The sequence below is a fragment of the Fulmarus glacialis genome, unplaced genomic scaffold, assembly GCF_000690835.1.
Source record: "Fulmarus glacialis isolate BGI_N327 unplaced genomic scaffold, ASM69083v1 scaffold17043, whole genome shotgun sequence".
NCBI lineage: Eukaryota > Metazoa > Chordata > Aves > Procellariiformes > Procellariidae > Fulmarus > Fulmarus glacialis.
In genome coordinates, this window is record NW_009201193.1 from 16,890 (window position 1) to 27,905 (window position 11,016).

The window sequence follows — 11,016 nt, forward strand, 5'->3', positions numbered from 1 at the left end:
TGCTGGAAGGAGTCTGCAAGGCAGCGACCTGCTTCTGCCCTGCCAGGAGCGTTGTCCTCATGGTGCGGAGCTGTGGGACCCCCACCCACCCCACCCGGCCGGTTGGATGCTCCTCCTTGTCCCTGCCCTCCAGCCGGCAACGAGCCATCCCCAATCTTCTCCTTTCCTCGTTCCCAGGGCTTTCCTGTAGGTAAAAGACCATCCCGTGCTCAGCGTGCGGAGGAGCTAACATTGCCCTTCTATTTTTCAGGTAAAAAGGCTGGTCCTCCAGGACCCAACGGTCCCCAAGGGCCACCAGGTCCTCCTGGGCCCCAGGGCCCCCCCGGCATTCCCGGCATCCCCGGGATTCCCGGGACAACCGTCATGGGACCGCCCGGCCCCCCTGGCCCGCCGGGCCCTCAGGGACCGCCTGGACTGCAGGGCCCCTCAGGTAACCGGTTTGTCCCCTCTCTCCTCAGAGCCCTTCCACGCCGGGGGGACGCAGGCGGCACCGCTGCTGCACGAATAAATAAAAACGCTCCGGGTTTCCACCTGAGGACAGCGTAGGGTCCACACGCGATGGTGCAGCATCCTCGCGTCGGACTGGGGTGTGTGCACCCGTGGGGGGGCGAGGGGAGCAGCAGCAGTTCTGCAGCCCGGCGGGAGCCCGGCAGCTCTGGTTTAGGGCGCGATGCTGCGGGCGAGGTGCTGCCTGTCGGAAGAGGGTGCCGAGAAGGAGCAGCAAAGACCTGCGGAGCCTGAGTCGCTTTTAAGCGTCCCGCCGAAGTCTGCCGGTGACCGATTTCTGTGTGCGCAAACTGGCTGCAAGGCGGTGGCTCTTCCCGGCGGTGTTTGTGTTAATTCCTCTTAAGCTGACGCAAAGCCTAGCTTTGCATCGGGACCGGGAAGGCTGATGCTTAGCACAGCCAGCCCAGGAACTGCACGAACCGAGGCAGCTTGCCTCCCGGACCAGCCAGATGAAATTATGTTTTTCTCCTGCAGTTCTTGGTTTCATTTTTCTTTGTTTCTTTGTATCTGCACCGTATTGTTTCTCCACGGAGCCATGTGCCAATTATTTTGTTAAAATCCCTGAATTTAATAACTCTTTAAAATGCAGATTAGTGGAAGTTCACATCAATGTTGTTTGTTATACATTTTTTAATACTAGACTGTTCATATATATGTATCCTCAGCGAAATTGGGACTATTACCCTATAGCTCACATGGTTCTCAAAGGAAAACTCGGTTGACTTCTCAGTTTGTATCTCAGAAATTGCCAAAGCAGAGGCCAGGAGCAGCATGAGGTCCTTAGCACTCCAGAGTGCTGCCCACAAGCATCTCCTCTTTAATAGAGATTTGGCTCTCGGAGAAAAGAGATTTCAGCATGTAGCTTGAATGCAATGAATGACCTGAGTTACTGCAGAGTGAAACTTGTAATCTTTGCAGCCAAGAGGCTTTATTGCTACTACCGATCAGGAAAAGGGTTGTGCAGTTTTTCCTTCTAGTGGAAACTGGGTGAATAACGTTGGAGAATTTTGATGATGTTAGACAGAAATGTAAGAATAAAGTAGGAAAAAGTAGGATGACTCTTTTTCTTGTTTAGGTACTTTTTAACATTAAGCTGCACCCTATACCACTGTTAGTGTCCTCCTTCTGTTAGAAATAGGGTTTTAATGGTTATTATGGGATAAGAGAGGTTTTATTTATACGAGTGTTTACTGCAGCTCTTTCAAGCTTCCTCTTCAATGATGTGAAATTGCATTTTGCAGGTGCCACAGACAAGGCCGGCTCCAGAGACATCCAGGTTGGTTGATCTTCTTTCAGGGGAAAAACCCAGCTTTGGCTGGATTTTTGTAAATGTTACTGGCTACATTTGCTAATGTTGTGTTCGATGGTATAGCTCTGAAAAAAACCCACCCCTTCTTGTGTGTGCTAAATCATAGCTACACAGAGTGACTGCCTGAGCTGACCCTTTTTAGTGCTCAGAAGAAAGCCGTGTTAATCTGGCTTGGGCTTCCCACCTCTTCTCCAGTACTTAAACATGTTGTTGTCAGCTGCTCTGATCTTCTTTTTTCATTTATGAAAAGCATTAATGATTTCAATACTGGCCTCTGTACTGGTCACCAGTGCTGTGGAGGTGTGTTGAGTTACTGTAAAATGACGCAGTGTTTCCCATTAATGTTAAATCCCTATAATCTCGTTTGCAGCCAGCTGTGGTCCACCTTCAAGGCCAAGGCTCGGCAATCCAAGTGAAGAATGGTAAGGATCTCATGATATTGGCAGTTACTGAAAAGAGCCCATCCTGCACCCATAGCCTCCTATCTGGGTCTCAGTCCATCCTATGGCACGGGTCCCTGGTTACCCCTGCTGTTGGGCTCCCCCCGTGATAGTCCGATTTGCCGTGCCCAGACCCCCTTAGAGGAGTCTTCTGCTGAGTCTCCGTCCCCGCTTCCCCTGCGCTCCTATTTATCTCCCAGATTATCTCTATCCTGTACATCCCAGTAACTCTGTGAGGCCGAATCTCCCTTCTCCTTGACGCCCCGATACATGACGTGCCTCCTCCAGCCTGCTCTTGTATCATCAGTTTTCCTCAGCCCCTCGGTGGCCAGCCTTCTTTCCCACTCTATTCTATTTTAAGCCCTCAGTGTATCCTTTTCCTGTCTCAGCCCCATTAGCCTGTGTTTTTCTCCAGTTTTCCCAGTAATTTATGGCAGGGGGAGGCACAGCCGTCGCGTGAGGACACAGAGGTGCGCAGCCGCTAGCTCCTCCCGCGTTACGCTGCGAGCGTGCACACACGCAGCCTCCGCGGTCCCTCGTGCATCTCTACCCCCACCGACAGCCTTTAAGCTCAAGTCCTGCCGAGCCATTTCACGTCCACAGGCAGCTCTTTGCTCTCCTCCTTCCTCCCCCGGATCCCTATCCAATTTCTGCTCGAGTTCCTGCTCTTCTTGCCAACAGCTGGGTCTCATTCATTAGCTGCTGCCTCCCTGCTCACGATGTCTGGCTGTGCCGGAGAGGAGCTGGCTGTCTCGTCCCCTGCCTGAGTCACCGCGCGCGGCTCCCCGGGGAGCGCGGGCAGCAACCCCGGTGCACGTTTACCCCCGTCCCGGACCTCGGGGGCTGCAGCACCCAAGGATTGGTGCAGCGGGGACGGGGCTGCAGGACCCCTGTCCACCACCTTCTGCCCCGTGCACGGGACGATGAGGGCTGGCCAGCACTTCTGTTGAAAGGCGATTCCTCTCTTTTCAGCAGACGTGAGCTGTGGGAGCTGAAATTTCTCCTGGTTAGGGAAGTATGCTTACAGCGGGGTGGGGGAAAGCTCCCCAAAACAAAAAGGAAACCGGCCGTTCCTGAGAACAATGCGAGGGAAAAGATGCTGTTTTGCTTATGTTCTAAAAGTAATTATCCCTTTATTAATGGGAAGCCTGTATGTTTACAGAGCGTACGCTGCTCCCTAAGAGTGGGAATTGCCCTGTAAGTGTACTTCCCTGCTGCTCGGGAACAATCTGATGCTGTGAGCCATTAATGCTGTCCAGCTGACAGCCAGCAGAAAACACAGCCTGGCCGGTTTGCAACTGGGGGCAGGGAGCTGAGAAGCAGATGAAGACTGGGAGGAAAAGAGTTGTATTTGATGAGAGACAGAGAATGGCTCTGTCCTCGGCTCGTAGCGAAGCGTGTCCTCTGGACCTGCTCGTGGGCCCGTCCAGAGAACAGAGGGCTACTCACGTTGTCAGTTATTCCATTGGCTCCAGTGCCAGAGGACTGGGTGGTGGATCTATAAACCCCTGACCGTGCTGAGGACCCCAGTCAGGGGTTAATGTGGTGTGACACGATGCAATTTCATACTTTGTTGTTATTTTGGCTTTTAAAAACCTAGGAAATGTAATGACAGAGCATTTGCTAAAATAATGCTAGTTACAAAGTCAAGAATGTTGAAGTCAAGGAATACCAGAATTAAAATCGATTGTGTAACCCTAAGTTGGCCTCCATGCACATACGTGTCCTGAGAGATGGTCTAGTCTTGTAGTTTCACATGATTTTTTGCATAATCCTGTTGTCTCTTTTGCTGCAAGGACTAGTTTCCTTCTAGGGATGATCCCAAGGCTTAAAGTGAGGGTGAAGGCTGTGTCATGACACCGCTGCTGAGAACATCTTCCTGCCCAGCAGCACTGAGAGGGGGGCAGACAGATTGGCCACGTGTAGTCCCGTTCCCATAAAGACAGGAATCACTGTTCTCATCCTAGCCTTGCTGTGGTCCTCAAGGACGTTCCTGTTGACGTAGTCATCAGCACACCGTCTGCTGAAGCTCCGTTGTTTGTTTAGCGTGGACACTGGGCAGAGAGCTGGAGGGGGGGAATGAATGAGATGGAAAGTAGAGAAAGTGTTTTAATGGTCTCAAGGCTGGGTAATGTCAATTGAGGATCTTTCTTGGAGAATTGGATCCTGGTCCTACCTCTGCTGCAGAGTTTCTTCCGTGATATCAGGGAAATCACCGGTAACAAAGCCCTTACAAGGGCCACAAGCAGATGCTCTTCTGGAGGTGCCTGGGGTCTGAGTTGCAGAAATGCTTTTGTAATCGCAGCTGCGATAAGTCATTTGTGATCTCTGGCTGAACGTACAAAAATAGTGTGAAAAATCAGCCCCTCGCCCCTCAGGTGAATTCAGAAAACGTAGCAAATGCCCTACAGTACCAGCATTGATTTGCATGTGCCGGAGTGTCTTTGCTCTGGAGTGGGGATGATACTGGGAACACGTTTTCAGACCTGTAAAACACTCAACTATGATAATAAGCTCAACTTAGTGTCAGGAGGAGGGAAGCTAGTCTGTATCCAGCGCTGGGGAGGAATGTAGTGTAGCACAAAAGGCCAAACGCCTGTTTTCAAGGGTGAGGAGAACTACTCTGGAGGAGGACAAGTAGAGATGTAAATCAGTTGTGCCGTGCACTGAACAAAATGAGTGTCCACCAGCAAGCGATGGTGTGGTTAGAGCTGTAGAGGAGTCCAAACTAACGCACCGTAGCCTTTAATTCTGGGATTTTCTTACCAAGTTACTTGACTTTTCAACTTGAGTCTGTGCCAGCCGATGTGTATGAAACTTTGCAATGTCACTGTATTTCTGTGCTCCTGCGCTTTTCATTCTGACGGGTACTGAGTGACTGCCGTTTTCTCATACTGAGATCTTTCAGGTGGAGTCCTCAATGACTGGTCTCGCATCACTATGAACCCCAAGGTGTTTAAGCTGCATGCCCGCAGTGGGGAGCTGGAGGTACTGGTGGACGGCACATACTTCATCTATAGTCAGGTAGAAGTGAGTACGGTCCTAGGCCTAACTCCTATTCTTGTGTTCCAATGGAAGCCTTGCATGAACCACGAGAGGGCTCCAGACAACTAGCAAATGCCAAGAACTTGTATGTACTTTTAACCGCTTCGTGCTCTAGGAGATGTGTGTCGGAGGAAGACGTTAGAGTTTCCAAGTGCAAGGTCACACGTTTCGCCATGACACCAGCTGCAAGAGATTAGTTACCGAAACACATGCGCAGACGCCCAGCCAGATCCCACATGCCACCAATCCCTTTTTTTTTAATCCTCCGTATTGTCTGTGCAGTCATTCACCAGCGCAGCTACACCTCCTTGCAGAACACAGGTCCCAGCAGGACGCTAGGTCTGTGCTTTAAAAGAGATGTAAGACCAAAACCCTGACAACTCGTGGTCATTGCGAAGCCATGTCACTCTTGGTAAGCATAGGACTCTCGGTCCGGGTGGCTTGGCCAAACTCCAGCCCAGGTAACTCCGTTTTGCCTCCACCTTCTTCATGTAGCTTCAGACCAACACAATGCGCCCGCAGCCGCATTGTGCAGCGGGATGGCTCAGCGGCCGCTTTAGTTGGTACCCACGATGGATGTACGGACCTGCTTCTGTAAAAAGGGCTAAACAAAGTAATAAAATATTGTATTATGATTTAGTATACAGCTAATTAACACATCATTTCCTCTCCCCATTCAAATAAATGCAGGAGATATATAAATATCTCCTGCAATAAATAAAATGTCATTTAACGCACTGCTCCCAGCGTCTTGCAAATCTCTGAACAGAATTGCTGAGCTGCGTGGAGCATGAGCTACAAAGCTCTCCCCTTCCAGAGCATGCAGGGTGTCCACCCTCCTGTGGACTGAAAAACTGTCCAGGTTCTGGGACAGATTTTAGCAAGACAAGAGGGTTTCTGTGTGACAACCACAATTAAGCAACTTCCACCTTGCTCCAGGCTTCTGATATTACCTCCTGCTCTGGATTTGCCTCTGTTCAGCTGGCAGCCCCGCTGGGACTGTACCAAGTCAGATAAAGTGGGATGTCAAGTTAGGTGCTCTTCCATGGAACTGGTGACGTGTCTGGTTTGGATGGGGACAGGAAAAATAACTCTACCTGGGCCAAAGTATAATTGTTTTCCGAGTGCTTAATGCTAATTGCCGGCCACAGCGTTGTGCCTCTGAAGCCTTTGTCGTTTGTAGTCCATCGAGGAAAAAGGGGAATCAGTCTTGTGTAGCTTCTGTGGTGGCAGGGTGTAGACTAAGAAGAATTAGCAGACGCATCCAAAATGGCTGGGTTTCTTCTATCAGGAAGAAGCAGCTCCCTGGGACTGACTGCTCTTTGGACAGGTCTTTCTCATGCATCTCGCATGAGATGGTTAAGTAACAAGTAACGGAGTCACGGGGACTTAGGCGCTAGATCTAAGAGTTAAATCAGTACAAGCACTCTAAGGTCATTTGCTTCCAAGCTGTGGAGGTTGGGAGAGTGTCTTCCCCGTAATAGCTTATGCCTTTGAAAGCACCTCAAGTCCAATTACAAAGGCGGCAACTCCCAGTACATCTTAGGGCATTTTTGATGTCAACACTAAAGGAGGCTCATGGGACCCAGAAAGCAGGACTGGCCAGGTAAGTGAAAGAGGACTTCAGTTAAAATATTTCTGTTTGTTTGTTGGATGAAAAGCTGTTTGTAGCAGTTAGGGTTGTCTATGTTGTAACTACGCCTGCGCAGGTTTGTAATTTTTCCTGTAATAAGCAGGGTCTAAAGCGAGGATTCGTAGCTCAGCCTTAGATACATGGATTCACGGATGCTTGCATGTTTGTGTTAGTATGAAGTGGGTACAGAGTTTCCTCGTGCTCGGTTGGCTTGGGGTTCTTTCTGCCTTGAACAAGTCAACCTGCCGTGAGCATAGGTGTCCCGGGGCCAAGGAAGGGATCGTTAGCAGAGGGAACATACATGTACAGACTGAAAGGAATGTGGACTTGTTCCGTGTGCGCAAATACACTCCCTAATACCTTTCTTCTTCCTGCTTCACATCAGGTATACTACATAAACTTCACAGATTTTGCCAGCTATGAGGTGGTGGTGGATGAAAAGCCCTTTCTGCAATGCACTCGGAGTATTGAGACCGGCAAGACCAACTTCAATACCTGCTATACAGCTGGGGTCTGCCTCCTCAAAGCCAGGCAGAAGATTGCTGTGAAAATGGTCCATGCTGACATCTCCATCAACATGAGCAAGCACACAACTTTCTTTGGGGCCATACGCCTAGGAGATGCACCAGCATCCTAGATGAACTTGGCACGTCCAAGGATACTCACAGAACTGCACAGTGCTGCTGTTCATAAGCGTATCAGTATTTCAGGGGGTTCTGTAATCCGGCCATAAAGAAAACTGATCCAGAGCTATTTATTCCTATATGTGAATGCAGGAAGCACAATTGTCTTCTGTGACTTGCATGGAGACTTGGATCAAAAAGCTAGTTGAAACAGCGTTGTGAGGAGGAAAGGCTGTTGTGTCTGCCTTGTCTCAGTATTTCAAGTATTACTGCACTGATATTCTGCTCTGTGATCTTCACACGAGGCTTGTTGAGAGTGGTGTGGGTCTCTGCTTTTATGTTGCACTAGCAAGAGCATCCCAGGCGGTAGCGGGAGAAGACAGACTAATGTCAAAATTGTCCTATCCAGGCACTCCTGCTTCTGCACGCTAACGAAAGCAAGAAAGGGGGTTTCTGGTTTTCCGCCTTCCCAGTTTGAACTGGAACGGCCACGGGGTGCAAAGGGAGGTGAATAAGACAGGGTCAGTGGTGTTTACATTCATCCTCAGGAGTGCGAGCAAAGGCGGCGAAATGCCTCTACCTAGAGCTTGGAAGCAGGCTGCAAAAGCAGTAAGTGCGAGAGGAAAGCGAATACTTAATAGAGCAGGCTTAGCAGATAGGAAACTGCCTCCACATTCCAGAAATCACCAAGTCCCAAAGAAAATGCCAGTTACCGGTTCCAGAGCCTCTGCTACTTTCAGCTCCTGCCATTACCCCAGAGGTATACCTTGCCCTAACAGGGGCTGCCTTAAAGTACTGCTGCTGTTACAGCAATTTGTGTTTTGTTGGGGTCTTTTTGTCTTTTTAATTAATATTTTGCAAACCAGAACACATTTCTACAGGCTTCACCGAGCCGCGTAGAGCAGACACAAGTACTTGTGAAAACACTCTGAAGAAGTTTGTCATGTTTAAGAATAAAATTATTCAAACAGGAATTTTTTTTTTTTTTCTGTTTTAATAGCAACTGTCCTGCTTTTAGATGTGGTTTTTATCCTTCCTCCCCCCACCCCTTTCCTTTTGGCACCCTTCTACCTAAAATGCTCTAATAAGTGGTGATGGAGTCTCTAGCAAGAAAAATTTGTATTTAAAAAGTCTGGTCCAGCATGAAGTCACCACTTTTTCTTTTCTCTGAGCCCTGCTGAGTCTAGTCATAACTCGATTTCTGGTGACTAATAGAAGAGCTGCGACGCTATTGTTTCTTTTGGCTTCTTGAGCAACTCTCTCCCGTTACCTCCCCTCAACTGGGGAGACCTAAAGCTATAAGATGTGCTCGAGCTGAGGAAGAGGCTGAAGCGCTAATTGCTCTTTTGTGTCATGCCTTGGTTTGTGCTTGGTTGTGTTGGGTTTTTTTTTTTAAAACTGGATTTCTTTTCGGAGCATGTTTTTTCTTTAAAAACTAAAAAGGGTAGTGAAGTTTCCGCCTATGTAGCTACATCACGTCTTGGTGATGACCTCCATCTCCAAGCAGAGGTGGCTCAGCCGTGGTCACCTGCAGGGACGTGGGAGCGGACGTGTCTCAGCACCGCGCTGGAGCGACTGATCTGACCGCAGGAGGGTCCACCCTGGCTGAAGCATTCTTGGCTCCGTCGCTTTTCCCCATCCGTAGCGAGTGATCTCACTTGCCAAGTATTGCAGTTATTGGGAGATAAATATTTCTTGAGGGCACCCAGCTTTGGCTACAGCCTCGCTATTCACAGGAGGCGTGCAGTTTGTAAAAAAACTGCATGAAAAATTGCCTGTTATTTCTTTTTTCAATATGTTCTCCTTTCTAGCCTTAACATGTTGGACGAGCAAGAGCCTTAGGGGCACTTAACTAGTCTTTGTGGTTTATTTCCTTTAAAATGGATTAAGAAGGACATGTTCCTCTGACAAGAATGAATCAGGACAACTGTGTATAGTGAGAACATTAAGCAAATCATTAACAGAATTGCTTTAGAATACAGCCCGAACAGCAAGACTTAGGGGCAAGCATAAATAACGCAATGACTTGGGAGAGCACGATGGATGGAGTTTGCATTCCTTGTCCCCCACTGGCAGGATCTCGGATTTGCTCCTGACTGTGGCTGCGGGCAGGAGGAGGCAGAGGGAGAATCCCTTCTCTCTGTAAAAACCCCATGCATCGCTGTCAGGTTCCCTCTCTGGCATGTGCCTGGGATGCGGGAGGAGAGCAGAAGGGAGTGGAAAGTGTTAATGGGCTTTTTCTGATGCTCGTGTTACACCAAAGCATGAGCTCCGTGTAGCCGAGTTGGAGACATGGAGTTGGAGTTGGACACGGAGTTGGAGAGCAGAGAATACCTGACTGCAGGTGGCCTTGGTACCGAGAGCCGTGTTCATCCCTGGGATGAGCGGGCGGATCCCTGGTCCTGTAGCAGCCGTGGAGAGTCTTTATACTTGAAACCCTTTGGCCTCTCTAGCAACAATTAATGAAGTACTCATTACTTCATTAATGCTCATTACTTCATTAATGCTTATTAATGAAGTACTACAATGCAGCTTACCTAGGCTGTAGTATAGCTTCTTCTGTGTGATGCTTCCCTAGATGGTGTCCCACCATCTTTGGTGCCTCTTCCCCTTAACTGGAGCCGAAAAGGCCTGGAAGCAGCTCAGAGGAGCGCGAGGACAATGCGTATGGGAGGTTTTAACAAACTCCACCAGGAACAGGGCCTTGCTCCAGTCTTTCCATCTGATGTCTTTGAATTTTGATGTATCTCGGTTCCTAGTCTGGTTGAGAAGGAAGTGCTTCATTTATAGACCAACGTCTGTGTATCTGAGATGGTGGACGCGAAAGCAGTCACCGCTGGCTTCCCGTGTGCCAGCCTTCCTCTCCGGTGGTATTTGCTGGCTCTGCTCTTACCTACGTGCCTTGGCTCTGCTGCCCCACTTTTGGCTGGACTCCAGCTGCAGAAATGTCGCAAGCGGATAATCGGTATATAACGCATCGTCTGAAACCCTTCTCCCTCCCAAGCTCCTCTCTACAGAGACAATTTCTAGGGAAGCCAGCTCGGCTGTTGTGTTCAGGGCCCCTTTTGAAGGAAGAATTCCCTTCAGTAAAGGCTTTAGGTCATGGCTCCCTACCCAAAACTGCCCGGTCTTTGCTTCCCTCCAGCATCTTTCTCACCCAGGTAAGCGGTTGTGGTCTCCCTGCTGCCGTTGTCCCCATCCGGGGACTTGGCATCGTCCTTCCACTGACTGAGCGACGTCAGGTGCTTAGAAAAGGGCACCCGAGCAAAGCGCGTTAGCTCGGTCATGTTTCTTCCCCTCTTCCCGGTAAGTCCTTCCCGCTCGCTGCGGGCTGGTGGGACCTGCCCTGGCTCCCCTCCTGGCCCGGGCAGTCCTGGCGCAGGCTTTGGGGGGAAGGGGAAGGGACAGTTGCAGCTGCGCTTCATGGCTGCACCCATACAAGCCTGACCCCCACCCACC

At 49.7% G+C, this 11,016-nt stretch overlaps 1 protein-coding gene across 1 annotated transcript in view; it reads left to right on the plus strand.

The window, feature by feature from the left end:
* EDA (ectodysplasin A) overlaps window positions 1-7,934 on the plus strand; it is a gene marked incomplete at its 5' end in the record, with an annotated part of 11,560 nt that extends 3,626 nt beyond the window's left edge. Inside the window, 5 exons of the mRNA XM_009573863.1 lie at window positions 251-430; window positions 1,749-1,783; window positions 2,187-2,238; window positions 5,156-5,286; window positions 7,320-7,934. Coding sequence (XP_009572158.1) covers window positions 251-430; window positions 1,749-1,783; window positions 2,187-2,238; window positions 5,156-5,286; window positions 7,320-7,571 — 650 coding nt within the window. The remainder of the gene's footprint in view (window positions 1-250; window positions 431-1,748; window positions 1,784-2,186; window positions 2,239-5,155; window positions 5,287-7,319) is intronic.
* Between the last annotated feature and the right edge of the window lie 3,082 nt (window positions 7,935-11,016).